Source organism: Copadichromis virginalis, linkage group LG9, assembly GCF_057382275.1.
Source record: "Copadichromis virginalis isolate Kocher_CV1m ecotype Utaka linkage group LG9, C_Virginalis_male_GT1.1, whole genome shotgun sequence".
NCBI classification, from domain to species: domain Eukaryota; kingdom Metazoa; phylum Chordata; class Actinopteri; order Cichliformes; family Cichlidae; genus Copadichromis; species Copadichromis virginalis.
Window position 1 is genome coordinate 2,857,756 of NC_140626.1, and position 18,788 is coordinate 2,876,543.

The 18,788-nt window shown below is 47.1% G+C and overlaps 1 protein-coding gene across 1 annotated transcript in view; it reads left to right on the top strand.

Annotated features, from left to right (window-relative positions):
* snx7 (sorting nexin 7) overlaps nucleotides 1-16,207 on the top strand; it is a 38,029-nt gene extending 21,822 nt beyond the window's left edge. Inside the window, exons 8-9 of the mRNA XM_085467427.1 lie at nucleotides 8,853-9,005; nucleotides 14,728-16,207. Coding sequence (XP_085323553.1) covers nucleotides 8,853-9,005; nucleotides 14,728-14,802 — 228 coding nt within the window. The 3' untranslated portion in view covers nucleotides 14,803-16,207. The remainder of the gene's footprint in view (nucleotides 1-8,852; nucleotides 9,006-14,727) is intronic.
* Nucleotides 16,208-18,788: the final 2,581 nt, after the last annotated feature.

Here is an 18,788-nt window from a genome sequence, read left to right on the forward strand (position 1 = left end):
TCTCAGATGACGCTTCGCTTCGTAATGTCAGGACGCAAAGACCCGAGAAGAAAGGCATCTTTGTCTGTGTGAGACCTGCAGGTGTCTGTCCCCCTCATCAGGCCGACATGCAGCCCCATCTGTTAGATGTTAATTAAGAAGCTGTGCTTCCCCCACCGTTGTACTCGTGCTTTGTGTGAGCTCTGATTTAATCCAGCCCTCCAGGTTCTGCTGTGTATCAGCCCGCTAATGCCCATGACAGACCTGCACTAATGAGAAGTGAATGTCAGAGGAAGACATCAATCAATCAGTCAATCTTTATTTATAAAGCACTTTTCATACAGAAAAAATGTAGCACAAAGTGCTTTACATAGTTAAAAGCAGCCCACCCCACCCTCCAACTCAGTCCCCACACTCTCAATACACATATATCCCCCCACCCACACACACATACACACACGCGCACACTTAAAGAGTAAAAATTGGGTAAAAATTCAGCTTCAAGGTGCTGTGGCGGCGTTACTGGGAGGGAAATGGGTCTCGCTGCTCTGTGGGCGTGGACCCGGCAGGTCTCTGCGGCTGCTGTCAGTCGTGCTTGTGTTGCTCTCTGCTCTGTCTCGCTCACAGCATAGTGTAACAAACGCTGCCTCTGTCTCTGCTGGGGTCTACTGGTGTAATGGGCGATGAAGGTGAGGAAGACGGAGAGCAGGACAGATTGCTCGTAAAGTTGGCACCGCCCACAAATTCAGACAATCAAGTCATATGTGCAGAATGTGTCCATGTAATTCCAAACAGCCAGTGTTGTGTAGCAGTGTTACCTCCAAGTACACACTTTAAAGTGCACATCGTCTCTCAGTGCGGCCCACAGTTCTCAGCACCTGCTCAGCATGTCTACGACCATGCCACCTGGTTGTAGACATGCACAACCACATAAGCATCCACACAAACATGCTGTGTGAGTGTGTGTACACACACACACTCACACAGTGCATCGTAGTGGACATACTGGCGTTGTGCGTTGGAGAGAAAGGTTTGATCAGATCATTGAGATCAGGTCTAATCACGCTGTTCAACTTCCCAACATTTGCTGTTCTCAACAGGAAGCACAAAACAGTCTGTGCATGCTGGGAAAGTGTTGTTCTAAATGTTTCTTCGTGGCAATCAAAGAGGACGTCAGAAGGAGTCCAGCTTGTGCGGGCTAGCACTGATCTTCACATCTGTCAGCACATCTGGTCCTGACAGCTGCTGACCCACTGGCTGTGCTTCCTCCATGTGGCTGCTTTACATTTGACCTAAAGCCTGCGTCATTATGACCAAATTTCATCAGTTAGTTAGCTGACAGCTGTTATGGTAAGGACTAACTCAAGGGTTCATGCAGCACCCTCTGGTGGTTGTGCCGTGTGTATTGTATGTTGCAGTTTGGCAATAAAGGGAGTCGCCACGATAAGACAGAGCTGTCCCAGTGTCGTTTATGGCGTTGCTATTAAAGTCACGAGAGCTACCAAAACATGGTGTCAGAAGTGCTCGGGAGAGAAGAAGAACATAACGGAACACGGAAACTTCCTCACCGGAGAGAACTCGCCCTGCAAGGTTGCAATAACAGCCACAGTAAGAGCTAAGCTAACAAATTAGCAAGAAGCGCTAACTAGCATCTCGCGACTAGCAACATGGCGGCCGCACCAGCAGCCTTTCAAGTATCACCGCCGTCGAAGTTTGATTTTTCAAAGCCGGAAGAGTGGCCGAAATGGATCCGACGCTTCGACAGGTTCAGGATAGCATCCGGACTCGAGCTACAATCGGACGAAAACCAGGTTAACACTGATATATACAATGGGCGATGAAGCTGAAGACGTGATCACCTCGTTGAACCTGACCGAAGAGGAGGCGAGTGAGTACCACACTCTCAAAGACAAACTCGAGGCACACTTTGTAGTCAGAAGAAATGTTATCTTTGAACGTGCAAAGTTCAACCAAAGGCAGCAAGAAGCAGGAGAGACTGCAGACGGGTTTATTACATCCCTATATGCCTTGGCTGAGCATTGTGGCTACGGGGCGCTGCACAGTGAAATGATAAGAGACAGACTCGTTGTCGGAATAAGAGACAAGAGACTCTCGGAGCAACTACAAATGGATGCGGAGCTCACATTAGAAAAAGCAGTGATACGGATTCGCCAAAGTGAACTTGTTAAGAAACAACAGGATCTTCTTAAAAACAACTTCAAGCAGGAGAATCTTTGCAACGTGGACATCGTTAAAGCAAAAACGAAACACTTCAAACCACGAAAGACTGTACCACAAACCACGGAGAGGAATGTGAAAAGCCAATGCAACCGATGTGGAAAGACACCCTTTCACAGCAAACACCAGTGCCCAGCCAGAGAGGTACTCTGCAATCAGTGCAAAAAGAAAGGTCACTACGCAAGAGTATGTAGGTCTGGGGCAGTGGGAGAAATACGTGCAGCGGGTGGTAACAGAGAAGAAAGAGAAATAGCATTTCTGGGAACGGTAGCCTCAGATAGAACAGAGGATGCGTGGTTGACTAAAGTAAAAGTTAACAATGCAGACTGCTGGCTAAAAATTGATACAGGAGCGGACGTAACCGTCTTGCCTGAAAAAGAGTACAACACTCTAGCACAAAAACCGCAGCTGCAACCCACAGATCTGAAACTATATGGGGTGGGAATGTCTCCATTAACAGTTAGAGGGAAATTTACTGCTAACTTGAGCACTCCAAGCAAAGCTACAGTACAGCCTGTGTATGTAGTAGCAGACCTGACACAAGGATTACTAAGCCGCATAGCGAGCGTAGCACTCGGGTTAGTGGCTAGAATAGAAACTGTGTCACTCACTTCAGTAGAAACAGTGAAGCAGCAGTTTCCAACACTATTCAGTGGGTTAGGCCGGATGGCGGGGGAATACAAAATTGAGCTTAAAGCAGACGCCAAACCGTTTGCCCTGTCAACTCCAAGAAGAGTCCCGCTTCCCCTGTTACCCAAAGTCAAAAGAGAGCTTGCTCGGATGGAAGAGTTAGGTGTAATCTCCAGAGTAGAGCAGCCTACCGACTGGTGTGCAGGAATGGTTCCAGTACCTAAACCAAACAGAGATGAAGTGCGTGTGTGCGTGGACTTGACCAAACTAAATAATTCTGTGAAAAGAGAAAGACACCTGTTGCCATCAGTTGAGCACACCCTAGGACAGCTAGAGGGCGCAAAGTTGTTCTCAAAACTCGACGCTAACTCAGGGTTTTGGCAAATACCTTTGTCCAAACAGTCAGCTCTTCTCACAACCTTCATCACGCCATTCGGAAGGTTCTGTTTTAATAGACTTTGTTTTGGCATATCTTCGGCCCCCGAACACTTCCAAAAACGAATGTCTCAGCTTTTAGAGGGGCTGGAAGGAGTCGTCTGCCAGATGGATGACATTCTGGTTTATGCTGACACACAAATCCAGCACGACAAGAGACTGATCGCAGTCCTGGAACGGCTCACAAAAGCTGGGGTGACATTGAAAAGTGAGAAGTGTGAGTTTGCAAAGGCCTCAATCAAGTTCCTCGGACAGATCATCGATGCTGCAGGAGTCAAAGCAGACCCGGAGAAAGTGAAAGCAGTCAGCAACATGGAAGCGCCCACGGATGTGGGTGGAGTGAGACGATTCCTAGGAATGGTTAATCATCTAGGCAAGTACCTTCCCCACTTAGCAGAGAAAACACAGCCGTTGAGAGAACTACTCAGTACCAAAAACATGTGGTGTTGGAGTGAGGCTCAACAAACAGCATTTGACAACATTAAGGCAGAACTGAGTAAACCACCGAACTTGGCACTCTACAACCCCAAAGCACAAACAACAGTATCAGCTGATGCATCCTCCTATGGACTAGGAGCGGTGCTACTTCAGAAACAAGAGGATGACGCAACCAAACCAGTGGCCTTCGCTTCAAGAGCATTAACCCCCACGGAACAGAGGTACGCTCAAATAGAGAAGGAAGCGTTAGCCATAACCTGGGCATGTGAGCGATTCTCTGATTTTCTTATAGGCATTGAGTTCCATGTTGAGACAGATCACAAGCCTTTAGTACCACTTTTGGGCTCCAAGAACTTAGACGAACTGCCACCACGAGTACAAAGACTGAGAATGAGATTAATGCGGTACTCTTTCACCATCTCACATGTCCCAGGCAAACACATCGCAACTGCAGACGTGCTGTCCAGAGCACCAGAAAAAACTGTTTGTGACGAGACATTAAGAGACGAAATGAACCTGTATGCACATCAGGTGATTTCAGGTCTTCCTGCAACAGAGGAGAGACTACAACAAATAAGGGAGCAGCAAGACAAAGACGAAACACTAAAACAAATCAAACTCTACTGCAAGAATGGCTGGCCGGACAAACTCAAAATACCAGGTCCATGTTTCCCATACCACCAGCATGCAGGGGACCTGACTGTTGAAGATGAACTTCTCCTAAAAGGTATGCGTATAGTTATCCCAAAAATATTACAAAAAGATGTTTTGACACGACTGCACACAGGTCACCAGGGCATTGTAAAGTCCAGGGAACGAGCCAAGCAGTCGGTATGGTGGCCAGGACTGAGCTCTCAACTACAACAGCTGGTAGCAGAATGTGAGACGTGTGCAAAGGTGAGACAGCAACCCAGAGAAACACTCATGCCAACTGAGTTTCCTACACGGCCGTGGGAGTTAGTTGGTGCTGATCTTTTTGAGTGGAGTAACAGCCAGTATTTGGTTGCAGTGGACTATTTCTCACGATACATAGAAATAGCTAAGCTGTCCTCTACCACATCAGCAGCAGTGATTGACCACTTAAAGTCCATATTCGCACGCCACGGCATTCCAACAGAGTTAAGGTCGGATAACGGTCCACAATTCTCCTCAGAACACTTCCAAAAGTTTGCTTCAGAGTGGGGCTTTGCCCACACCACTTCCAGCCCGAGATTCCCTCAGAGCAATGGTGAGGCTGAAAGAGCAGTGAGAACAGTAAAGAGCCTTCTACAGAAAGAAGGAGACCCATATCTTGCTCTCATGGCATATCGCGCCACACCACTTGCCAATGGACATAGCCCTGCAGAGCTTCTGATGGGGAGGAAACTTCGTACCACAGTTCCCATACTTCCATCCTGCCTCAACCCAGGCTGGACAAACATCACTAAACTGAGAGAGAGAGAAGGGAAGGAGAGAGAAAAACAGTAGAAATGGTTCAACAACAGACACAGAGCACAAGACCTCACAGGACTACACCCAGGAGATCAAGTCTGGATAACAGACATGAAAACAAATGGAACTATATCAGGCAGAGCAGAGACGCCGCGTTCTTACCTTGTTGAGACCCCGAGAGGACTTCTACGTCGAAACAGGAGCCATCTCATCACACTAAAAGAGACCAAGACGGAACCGACAGAACAGCAGATCCCTGTCATACCAGAAGACAGCAGCAGCCCGGTTTCGAACCAGGCACAGCAGTGTCTTACACCACCGAATGACCGGATTACTGAGAAAAGATATCCCACCAGAGACAGAAACCCACCGAGGTACCTTAAAGACTTTGAAGTAGGTAGTAGGTACTCTCGAGCACCTGAGTGACCAGCCAGGGGCAGAATAATCCCCTCACTCAGCGGAAGGATTGGGAAGTCTACCCCACCTTCACAGTTGGATAAGTTCACACAGTTAAATAAAATAATTGTTATAAAGTGGAAACAATAAATGTCCGTTACAGAATAAAGTTAACGTAACAGCATTGAAATATTCAGCTACAAGTTAAGTTGCAGTGAATGTAGTGTTGACATAAATGTGGATTAGCACAGGAAACATTATGGTTATAATGTACTCAGAAAGGGGGATGTTATGGTAAGGACTAACTCAAGGGTTCATGCAGCACCCTCTGGTGGTTGTGCCGTGTGTATTGTATGTTGCAGTTTGGCAATAAAGGGAGTCGCCACGATAAGACAGAGCTGTCCCAGTGTCGTTTATGGCGTTGCTATTAAAGTCACGAGAGCTACCAAAACAACAGCCAAATGCTGTGAGCGACTGGGCAGCAGCTGCGATACAGCCGAGCTCACTGCATCACTGTGCAGCTGGCTGAGTGAATCCAGACTCCCTCTGAGCTTCTGTGCAGTTTTATTGGCCTCATAGGAAACGAGGCCTTAATGCAGTTATGAATGTGCTTATTGAAGGAGACTCTTTAAACACTGTGGTTGTTTTAAACTGCGGCTCATCCTGCTGTGGGGTTGTTGGGCTTTCACTATACGTTGTTATTGCTCTTACATTCATTAACCCACTTCCACTGATGGCCTCAGTGGAAGTGGAACTCCAGAGCTGCAGGTTGTGATGAGCTCAGACTGGTCCACATGTAATCTAACAGCCTGCTCCTTCACCTCCCTTCAGTCACACAGGATGCTGCAGGAGCTGGCTCTTCGTCACCAAGGAAACCAGAACCTCCTGTGCACCCACTAATAATTTGCTCAACCAGCACCAGCAAAAGCAGTGAGGTCAAAACAGAGGCTTGAGCATAGAGCTGGGCGATAGAACGATAACGATATGTATCGCGATATAACTTTTACTCGATAGAGAAATTAAGCTATCGCGATAGACCTCGCCGTTCTTGTCCTCAAAAAAAAAAAAAAAAAAAAAAAGGTCAGCCAATCCAAATTAAGTAGCGCAGAGCCGAACCAATCACAGCCGCAGCGTCACGTCGCGTGACTTGTTACGTACAGCACAAGTGCCAAGCAGCACGTGTGTTTGTTTGGGAAGCAGCCAGCGGGTAATGGAGGAAATGAGTGTGCCGACTAGAAAAATCAACCGAGCGTGACCGAAGAGAAAACAGATGATGGTTCCAACGCCGGAGAGATTGTCGAACGGAAGAGCCATAGAAGCTCCGTAGTGTGAAGGTATTTCGGCTATTTCAAGTCTGACAAAAAACAGAGTAGCGTTCACTGTAAATGTGCCGAAAGCAAGTCTGGAAATACAATAAACTGGTGCATGCGTCACACTGTGCGCCACGTTATTGTTTCGGTGAAATGAATTTCTACAATACTGTTAATTCTACTCTCTGCAGTGTTTAAATGCTTACATATACACACAGTTACTGTCCCTCCACACATACGACTCTGTTCTGCTTCTATGCCCCAGCTTTGTTTACTTTTTCCCACCGAGGCTTCTAGACTTCTGATTGGCCAATATTTCTGCACGGTTAGGAATCTAGCGCCACCTGCTGCTTTGGCATGTTCATAGCAGCGTTTTCCTTCATTTCTGCCTTTATGTGTGGACGAGATTATTTTTTAAAACGAAAACGGAAAATCTCCGTTTTCAAAAACACCCGTGTACGTGTGGACGTAGCCTCAGTCTCTGACTGGAAGCGCTAATTCGTCATTCGGCTTTTGTCAGACTAAAGTAACTGTTAAAACTGTTTGAAAAGCTCAGCTATACAACAAGGAGAGATTGAGAATTTCCTTTTAGTTCTCAGTTTATTTGATATTGACAAAAGTTAGTCAGTTTTGTCTGTTCTTCTGTAAAACAAACTAAGATTTATTTTTAGAATTAATATTTTGTTTCTAAGTGGAATTGACAATTTAGTCTGTTTCGTTTGTTCTATTTTGAAACTTAAACGCTTTAGCGGCTGCCTTTTGTGTAGTTTGCAATATTTGCCTTTATTTATCTGAAAAAGTCTCATGTTCCTTAAGTACATCTACCCTGTTGAACTTATTATGGGAAATAAATATTTAAATCAAAACAAGCTGCTGATTATTTCACATTTTACTTGTGAGCAACGGCACATTTAAATCTTACAAATATAGTTATTTGGCTTATATCGTGATAGATATCGTTATCGCCTGAAATGAAAAAAACATATCGTGATATGAAAAAATCTCATATCGCCCAGCTCTACTTGAGCATCCAGCTATCATAAGCAGGCCCTTACCTCTCACATCCTTTAGGTCTTTTATTTTGAAAGTGAATGCTGTTATGCTCTTGATTTGTCTACTGTGAACCCAAAACCACTAACAGCTTTGGAGCGTTGCTGTTTGAACCCATCATACAGCTGCAGCGCTGAGAAGGGATCTGATTGGTTAGTGGAATCTGTAGTCACATGTGACTGAGCTGCTGGACACAGCACGCAGTCTGTGTGTGAGTCTGTGTCAGCTGACTACGCTGACCAATAAGACGAGAGGCTCCTCAGACATTAAACTTCCTTCTAGAACGTCACCTTTGATGGGAAGAAATGCTCGACTTTATGAGTCACGTATTCCACAGGCTGTGTGTGTGTGTGTGTGCGTGTGCGTGTGCGTGTGTGTGTGTGTGCGTGCGTGTGCGTGTGTGTGTGTGTGTGTGTGTACGTGTGTGTACGTATTGTGGCCAGGAGAGGGCACTGTTATCTAAGTGAAGCGCACACACTGACCTCTGGCTTTCATGTGCTTCACTGAGAGGTGAGTGTCTGTGGCAGGAAAACTCCCAGCATGCACTCTGCTCCCACAGTAATGCACCTAAATATAATTTCACAGTGACATGAAGTTGTGCTGTAACTGCTTCATCTTCTACACTGGTGTGTGTGTGTGCGTGTGCGTGTGTGTGTGTGTGTGCGTGTGTGTGTGTGTGTGCGCGTGCGTGTGTGCGTGTGTGTGTGTGTGTGTGTAAACGCTTTGCCAGGTGAAAATAGGTGTGGAATAAACAGCTTCACACAATTGCATACAAGCACACACGTACACAGGTACAAGTACATGTACCTGCATAGGTAAGTGTAGTAGGTGCTGTTGTGTTAGCACAGAGGCGTGCTGTGGGAGGAGCACAGGGATACATCAGGGCGTCGTGCTTCCATAATGAACAGTAATATGTCAATAAGCATAATGTGTGTTTGGCGGCAGCTTCAAGAGGAGGTGGATGTCCTGGCAGATCGGATGGAGCAGGCCAACAACAGCCTGAAGGGAGACTGGGTCCGCTGGCAGCACAGCATGAAGACTGACCTCAGATCAGCCTTCATCTCTGCTGCAGAGAAGAACGTGGAGTACTACGAGAAGGTGAGCTCACGCGAGAAGCTTAGACGCAGCACCTGACTTTGGTTTGTATCGAAGAGCGTTGTGTGTTCAGGTGAGTGTGAGAGCAGCCTGAGCTGCTGCTGTTGCAGTGTGTGCTCAGCAGCTGAGGCTCAGAGTCCATTTGTACCTACATGACTCTGACTGTACTGATGACAGACTTCCATTCATTTTCACATCTGGAGTCATTAAAATGTGTGTGGTGTTTGCCCAAGAGTGCATGCTGACTGAGTGCATGCTTGTGTAAACTGAGTGAAGAGCACGGAGATATTATTGCAGATGGCTGAAGCAGAGACGCTGGTGGAGCAGAAAGCTCTTACAGCACTCACTCAGTTGGTTGTAGCCCTGCAGCCTCCACCCAGACACGCCCCCAGCTCCTCTGTGCTCCAGCAGAGGGCAGCAGCTCTGCCTGCAGTCCCCTCTGTGCTTACGTCAGCTCTTTGACTTCATGGTGCCACATCCTGCAGGTAGAACGCTGACTCCACCTCTTTCATAGCTTTGGAGATGAAACTTCTCCCACTCGTCAATGTAACACGTCTTCTGTGGATTCTTCTCGGCTCCACTGAGCAGTGGAACAAAGGCTGGACTGGTCTTACTGCTGTAGAGCGCCGTGTGTGCTGCTGAGCGGACCGTACTGGTCCTGGATCAGATACCGGGCTGGATTCTCCCACATTGTTTAGTGTTAGATTAGACACAAGACCTGGACCTGACCTGGCTTTATGATTATTACACCTTACATGAAAGTAGACCCGAGTACTGGGAGGCCCAGTATAGAGAGCTGACGTGTGTGAGAGCCTGGACAAAAGTCCTTTTTCAGAATCCAGTGGAACCAGCAAGTCTGGATCAGGTCTCTGTTTAAAAAGTCCTGATGTCTGATCCTATCATAGGCAATGCAGCTGATAGGTGAAAGGAGCTGTAACTGCCTCCTGTCATCTACTCTAAGCTAGGAGTGAAACAGGCGCGTCTCTGTGTGGGTGTAATCCAAGAGGGAAGGAGCCAAGTTATGGGAAGTTGTTTTGCACTCAGAAACAGTGAGCAGAGAAAAAGTGCGTCCACAGTCTTGGACAGTGTTTGCCTCTTTGGCTCACACGTCTCATTGGCCTTGTTTTCTATATTTATTCCACATCAGAGGCCTCTTCAGCAGAAGTGCTACATCACTGCAAGCACAAGCTCCGCTGTGTAATAGCTGAGGCACGGTTTGGTTCGGTGTGAGAGCCGTTTGTGTTGTCTTGAACCGCAGCACGGGGAGGTGTTGAGAAAGTAATGACAGCTACTCTTTACAGGGCGGGAGAATAGCCCGAGTGAGGGCATCAGTGGACACGCAGTAATCAGAGTGGCAGTGGGATAAGTGGGCAGGCCTGAGCTTCCTGAGCTGGGATCGTTTCACTGGCTCATTCGTGACTTTGTGAAACTCTGCACAGCGACGTTTAAAGAGCTTGGTGTTTGCACACCGTGTGCTCTGGGGTGCACATCTGAGCAGAGGCTGCGTGCACATATTGTTATTCAGGTGCATATGTGGGCCAGTGTGGCCATGGGGGCTGTGAATGATTTATTGGTCTGGAGCCCAGAGAGGCTATAAGAGTCTAATAAGAAACCTCCACCTGGGAGGATTTGATGGCAGCTAAGAGCGATGCAGGCAGGACTCAGAAATAGATGGAAGTAAAGGAGTGAGGATGGAGAGATCAAGGAAAGAAGGGGTGGTGTTGCTACATCAGGTCAAAAACAGTCGATGTGATCCTTTAAAGCTGGGCTCACACTGTGCGATTTTGAGCCGCTTTTTGAGTCGTGCGACCGTTTTGGCGATCGGCCCGATTTTGGCCTTCATCGTGCGTCGTGTAGTATACGCGGCGTAACGAGAAGCGATTAACACCTCACGACCAGCTCCCGATCATCAATCGCTTGGTCGTGGTTTGAAATCCTCACGACCGTCGTGAGGGTGTCACCGCAACTTCTCACACTGCGCACGCCCAAACACAAATATCAGCGAAAAGGACAGCGCAGCACGGCTGTGCAGCGTGTGATCTGGACACAAGCGATGGAGGCACAACTTGTAGAACTTTGGAAAGCTCATCCGAGCCTTTTCGATGTGGCCTTGAAAAATTATCACGACCACAACAACCGTGAAAATAGTTGGATCTACATGCTGCTCAATCACAGCTGCCTGATCATGTTTTTCATTAGCAATTTAGCAAAGTTGATGGTGGTGGTGTGTGTGTGTGTGTGAAAGACAGAGCGATTTTCTGTTATAACCTTCATGTTATGGACGCACAGTGTGAGCACTCGGGTCGCATCAGAGCATCGGGCCGTATAGTGTGCGACCTGCATCGTGACCTAACAACGTGCAGTTCGAGCAGAAGCTGAATACGTGACTGAAAAAACCGCCCAGTGTCTGCCCAGCTTAATGCATCGAGTCCACTCAGTCATATGCAGGACAGGCAAGAGAATATCAAACAGAACAAGTTCACTCACGATCTGTTCATCAGAGTCAGAAGAAGTTACGTAGTCACACTAAGAATGTGACTAACTAGTTAAAGTTATTGTCTTATTACTGATACGCTGACTGTCATGGTGATACACAGTTATGAGCTCTGCCTTCATTGTGGATGGCAGAGCCCATTTCTATGGTTACCTCATAGCAACAGTGTGCTGGAGAAGTGCTGCTGTAAATAGAAATATCATGTCTGAGCCTGTGGTACTGCTGCAGCGTCTCGTCTTCCTGATGCTGCTGTCACTCTGTATCGCTATGTTTGGCACGACGGTCGTCTTCCTCTACTTGTCCGCTACCCTTTGACCCGTTTTGACTTCGGGATGTCCAGACGTACTCTGCACAGATCGCCATAAAAAATGTATATACATAAATATAATATTTAAAAAAAAATAACACCCTGAATCCATGGTTTCTGTGGGAGTACAAATTGAGCAAGTGCAAGCGATTAGTTGGGTGAAGTGTGCGCAGTGAAGGAGGGGATGACCATGTGACCTGATGAACAAACGCATGGAGATATTGAGATGACAGTTTGGTTTCTAAGTAGATTATCTTATTGGGCATCCTCTCTCTCTGCACTCACCAGGCATCTGGACAGGATGCATGATGGGAGAAATGAGAAGAATCTGGCAGAACTGTACTAAGTAGAGAGGTCAAAGGTTGCACACAGGTGAGAGAGGAGCTTTGGTGAGGAAGCTGCAGGTGGCCGAGTGTCTGCGGGGCACGTACGAGGGCTGCGGTAAGCGTAACAAGTGGTTCACAGCGGAGGTGGGATTACACTGAGGGACATGTCTAATTCCTGCTTCCAGTGGTGATGAACAGGCTGGCGAGCAGGTGGAGAGTGAGTAGGGGGGCAGCAGGGTGATGACGGCTCACCAGCTGGCCCCACGTTTGTTCCTGACACCAGCTGAATACCAGCCCGCTCTGAGTTCTGGTTCTTCTCTGTCTATGTTTTAAAGAATTATATGTTTTTGTGCTACGACAGGACCAACACACCCTGCCCATCTCTGTGTGTTCGTCCTGATTCTGGTCACCTGCTGAGCACCAATGAGTGTGGAGGAGAGCTGTCAGCTGATCAGGCTTTCCTAATGAGGTCAGAGTTGAGTCAGGGCCGTGTTTCTGACTGTGCACCGTCCTCTCGTCCCATTCATCAGACTCAACATGTGGTTTTAGTGTCAGGGTCACAGTTGGGTTATGGTTAGGTTAAAGGTTAAAGGGTAAGTGGCGAGGGAAAGCGTCATGCCAATTACATGTCCCCACAAGCTATGAATACCCGACGTGTGCGTGCACGCGTGGACAAGGTGATGTGTGTGGAAGTAGAAAGCAGCAGCAGCCTGTTAGGATTGGTTGTCATGACGCCGTTTGTCTGAGGCGACGGCGTGCTGCGCTGTCGCGAGGCTCTGACTCTGCCTCGCACAAACTTTATGTCCGCCTCACACGGGCGTTTGAGTGTGTCTGCTCGTGATGGTGTGTGCTTGGCATTTTCACTGTGTGGTTTCATGGCTTCTTGCTATCAAGGTAACTGCTTTTTTTTAGGGGGGGGGGGGCTGGGCAATATGGCCTAAAATTCATATCTCGATGTTTTTTAGCTGGATGGCGATATACGATATATATCTCGATGTTTTTTTAAAGCCATAAAGTAAGAACAAAGAGTTCTTAGTCAAAGCTGTGATCCAGATGTCACACAGGCATGAAAAAATTACTCCGAAATAAATGATCAGCATTTATTAAATAAGAATTCTCCAGAAATAAAAGAAAACAATGTTATTTTTGTGCATAACAAAGAGCTCACAACTGTGCAGTCAAATGTAAACTAACAGACGCTGAGCAGAATAACAAAGATTTCACAGCTGCTCTGTTCCCAAAGGTTCTGCTGCCGACAGCCTGGAGTTTGAAACCGTGTCTCTTACAGGAGCCATTTGTGCTCCTTATACACACACAGTACGGTAATATTACGTTGAAGCACAGTACGTATCACTCTGCGAGGCTCCCCCTACTACTGCAGCTGTAATGCTCCAATCCATCAAGCGGTGCGACTTCGTATTTTACCAAAGTCGTACTAAACATTTCTGACAGATTGCTGAGCGCCGTGTTCCACGTAAAATCGGTTCGCGGTCAGCAAGCACAACCAGAACTCATACATAAGGCGCGCTGTCGATTTTTGAGAAAATGAAAGGATTTTAGTGTGAGGTTATAGTCCGAAAAATACGGTGTAGGAGTTTGTAAGTAGTTTGTTTCGAGGCAGGAGGCCGGAGACTTGGCGGTCTGGGACACAGCACGCAGTTTCACACACTCTTCATTTTGCACTTTATGGCGCTGTTGGTGAAAATACTAGCAGTGCTAGCTGCACGGTGTCAACGAGGTAACCGCTAAGCATTGACGCCGTGCAGCCCCACGCACGGGGCGATCCGCGGTAACTTGTTAACGGAGATTTGCCGCGTTAATACAGCTTTGGCGTTAACGTCATTTTAACGAGTGTAACGCTGCAGCACTGAAATAGTCATCTCCTAATGTTTTCTTTTTACCGACCAGCTCCTCTTTGATAGCTGCCGTGATGCGCACACACACACACACACACACACACACACACACGAAATGATGAGGGCGTTCATCACACTGTTGGGTGTGACGGGGCTGCCAAGAACCAACAACACAGGTTTACTTTGGTTTCACAAACATGATGCAGGAGCAGGTCATGGATGACGAGCTTGAGTATTTCTTCTCTCTCTTGACTGTGTTTAAAGATGGGACACACTCTGGGGTCAAATTGAAACAAAGGCAGGTGTGACTTGAGGTCAGAGGTCAAATGCGATATCTTAAATCCGTGTTCAGTATGTTGAAGGACATAACTAAAGATTATCTCGGTGATTACTCGATGATCAGTCCCTCTGTCCATCTCTGCCTCCTGTGGTGCGCTGGGCTTACAAAAACACATTTATGTGGTTTTACAATATGACATGTAAACAATAAAAATCCACGTCGACCAATTTTTATAGTTAATGTCAAAGTGACAGTGAATATGTCAGTCATAGTTTCTACGTTCACGCTTTTTGTCAGTTTTCCACCAACAATGATGAAGCTGACTTTGAAGGCCTCGTGGATGGAAGGACCGTGAGTACGAGCTGCCGCTCCCTGTGCGCTGAAGACAAAGTTTCGTTCTCCACCCAGCGTTCACGTGGCTGCTGCTCGTAGTAATATTAACATTGTCCGTCTTTATTTCAGTGTCTGGCGGTGTGGGAGTCGTTCCTGGTGTCACAGAGAGCAGAGGCCGGCGGAGGCCAGGAAGACGTTGCTTAAAATGTGGAGTTCAAAGGTCGACGCCGCCCCCGCCCCCAACCCCCACATGACACACACCGCTCTCTCCAGCAAAACCTTCAGATGTACGAATGTACCACTGCCCACTGCTTTCTGTCTCTGCTCCTCTGACAGCAAACTGCTGAATCCCAGTCTGACCATTCCAACATTACTAAAACCAGCACTGTAATCCACACACACACACACGCACCAACCGTGTGATTGGCACAGGTTCTCTGTGTCGTTGTTGTGCTGCATGTTCCCTACAGTGGCGGCCACAGCTAGCAGCTGGCTCCTGTGTCAGGTGACAAGGATGCCCTCGGGTGTCCTTGGGTAACTCGTGGATTTGGCAGCAGGAGGCGTTTTCACACAAAGCAGGGACGATCAGGTAGAGCCTCAGAACATCCTGCTCAGTGATTTTGCCACAACAACAAAGTTGAAGTTTAATTTGTAATAAATGGTACATTGATACTGATTTCTACTTTAATATTTAAAGTTTATAATGAAATTCTGATGTTTATTAGTCTTTAGTGATGCAGTAGTTTTAGTAAGTTCTGAATTGTATAGAAGTGATGGTAGACAACAACAGACACACGGCTCATGATGGTGATGATGAGCCTGTGGCAGTCGTATTTGCTACATCAGCCCAACGTTGTTGTGCAGATTCACCAAAGAGTCGTGTTTCCTCACAGCTGCTGCTGTCTGCACGTGTGCAGCAGCGTGTTTAAGCCAGACGGGCATCTCGTACTGAAGCGACCAAAGGATCTGTGAGCTGAAACGTAATCAGTCAGTAATTGAAAAGCAAAGCCGTTTTCAGGCTCCGTCTTTACTCACCTGCTTCTGTCCTGTTACTATCAATCATTAAGATGAGGAAATGATGGGTTTGCAGGAAACATCCATACATAGCACTACAGTTTTACAGCCCTGTGTTAAAATAATAATAATGATAAAGCGTCAGTCTTTTGGAGATTATAAACATGATGGTCTGAGTCATGTGTCCATGCTAATGGTAACAATAGTGAACCAGAGACATAAAAGCACAGCTGCGATGAACTCGTCTACTTTTATCAAGACGAGCTACTGAAAGTTGAAAATCTGAGTCCTCATTGCCAACTTCGACTGCAGGTCGGGAGACAGCTCTCTGCCAAAGTTATGCACCAAACAAATGTCTCACATTTCATTAACAAACCTCACGTGTGATGCAAGTTGAATCAGATGCATGTGAGCTGCAGACAACACTGCTGGAGATGTCTGGAAGCTTTAGTCAAGTTTACTCATCTGCCCCGTTCCAGCTGTTCCACCCACCGTTTCATACTGTGGACCTTCTGCTCACTGCTTTTATCATTGTGAAAAATAATATGTAATAACACGATTTGAGATACTGACAATAAAGACTGATGTGACGCTACAGAGTTTGTCTTCTTTTTGGAGTGTAGAGCAGCAGCAGGAGTTCTGTTGGGTCATCAGTCGGTGGACCGTCCATTGACAGCATGGTCCCTGCATCATCTGGGCGTGCTCCTAAGTAGTTTTGTTCTCAGCAAATTAAAATGCATATCAATAAAGATTTTCAGCGTGAAAGTTCATCGCGATCCGGTGTGTGATTTCAGTTTAGACATGCTGCCCGTATCACTGAGGGAAGACGTGCAGGTTCAGTTCCCTGCATGCTCTCATCTCACATTGCTGGAGTTGCAGCATATTGAAGATTAAACCAGTCAGCAAAGTTTGTTTCATTGTGAGCAGGCCACAAGCTGAGGTGATGCCTACTTCTGTGTCATCAGGCTGGAGCAGCATCGCACATGAATGACTTTCCTGTGTTTAAATGGAAACATGTAACACTGAGAGTGCTGATGATGTACAGATAAAGTCAAAGATTGATGTCTTCCTGCTCCTGACTTGTGAAGTTTTTTAAATATAGTATAGATCTCTGTCACCCTTCCTCTGACGATGTCATGATGAATTAGCAGGGCCCTCTTCCTCTCCGTAGCAAAGTCATTGCCCCCGATCGCAAGCAAGTAGTTATCGAACAACTTTTTCCATGCAGCAAATGGAATTTTCGGTTCGCCCGGACAATCCAGGAACACAGCCGGGGGTTGCAAAGAGAGCAGAGCCATAACTTAATCACCACTACTCTCGTCGCCACTTGTTGTGTGGTGTTAGTTCAGCAGGCATTACACACACACGCAGGTAGGAACAGAGGATCACCGGAGATAACTCCTTTCTTTCTTTTTTCTTCTTCCAAAATACCACCACGACAAAAACATACTCACTAGCGCCCTCTAGCGCATCTGGTAAATGCATCTACAGAACAAATGCAATAGTATGTGGACACAACAAGTGCTGAGTATGTTTCAGTTTCAGTTCCAAAATATCCTCGTTAAAATCAGATTTTTTTTTTTTTTTGCCTGTCCCGTTTGGCTCTTTTGCCATCAGAATTATTGTCTAAAGCAGGGGTGTCAAACTCAAATACACAGTGGGCCAAACTTCAAAACTGGAACAAAGTCGCGGGCTAACGTTAATATTTATTGAAAAAAAACTTCCTCCAGATTTAAGAATGAATCTTTTCTTATGGACTCAAATAAGTTTTGCTGGAAAACTGAATATGGAACAAGCAAAGCTTAATACTGTATAATACCAGTAGGCCTGCTCTGATAGTAATTTGGTATGGCTTCACAGGCCAAATGTAATTAGGCTGCGGGCCAAATTTGGCCCGCGGGCCAGAGTTTGACACCTATGGTCTAAAGGCAAAGAAAGATGCCCAACGGATTTATTTGCTAAATACGGGACAGATTTGACTGGGGAAAAGAAAGGGGAGAAAGAAAGGGGGAAAGAAAAACAGCGGGGAAGAGGGACGGGGATAAAGGGCAAAAAAACCCCAAAACAATAAAATAAGCAGACAAAAAATATGTATATCAATCACCTGGATCACCTGTTGAGAAAGAAAAAAAGAGAAAACAAGCAGAAGAAAAAAAAAAGCAATACAATAAACAACATCACGATGATATATGGGAATATAACAGTAAAAACTAAATATTAAACATTATTGTGCAGCACATAAGATCAACAGAACACAGTGTGCTTTGAGGTAGGAGCCAAAAAGGGTGTAGTTTGTGGGTGTGATCACCCGTGTGTACACCTGTGAGCATGGACGCGCTTGTTTTTAAAAGTTTCTTCATGTAGTGATCTGCTAGAGGGTGTGGGGGGGCCACAGCCCCGTCCTCCAGGGCATGAAGCAGGTATGGAGGAGATCAAAACTCCAGACATCCAGAGGCCCCCAGAACACAAGAGACCAAGGAAGACCAACAGAGGGGCAGCCGCGCCACTGTCCCAGAAAGAGCTGAGGAGAGTCCCAGATGAGGGCTCACTCAGCAGCCGCGGAGCAGAAGCCAAGGGGGGTTGCAGTGACGCGCCCGTGAGCTCCGCCGGCAGCCAGCTGTGCCTGAGTGACCGAGCCCCAGGCCGAGAGGCCGGGGGCACCCCACCTCCGAAGGGGCCCGAGCGAGCCCCAGGCTCCAGGCCCCGATAAGCGGCCGCCAAGGAGTGAGCCGGTGTGTACCTGGACGCCCATCCCCAGACACAAAGAACCACCAACACACCGACACCTGAGGGAGTCCGCCGCTGGCAGGGGGAGTGGTGACGTCTGATACCCAACCTGACATATAGACACAGACATACAGGCACACACAGATACAAACATCCATCCCCACCCTCATGCTCTCATATGCACTTACTCCACACTCAACCAGCGTGGAGACAGACACAAAGAGTGTCACACAACAATCTCCCCAAACATACTCTATACCCCGGGTCTAGGTACCTTTGCCCCTGGAGGGGGAAACTGCACCCAGACCCAGGTGGTGTTACTCTTTTCCCTGTGGTGGAGAGAAGCAGACCGCCCCGACTCGGCAGCAGGAGGGAGGCCCCACATTCCAGACCTCAATTGGACAGCCAACTCCTCCTCCTGGCCCCCCGCTCCAACAGGCCGCAGGGAA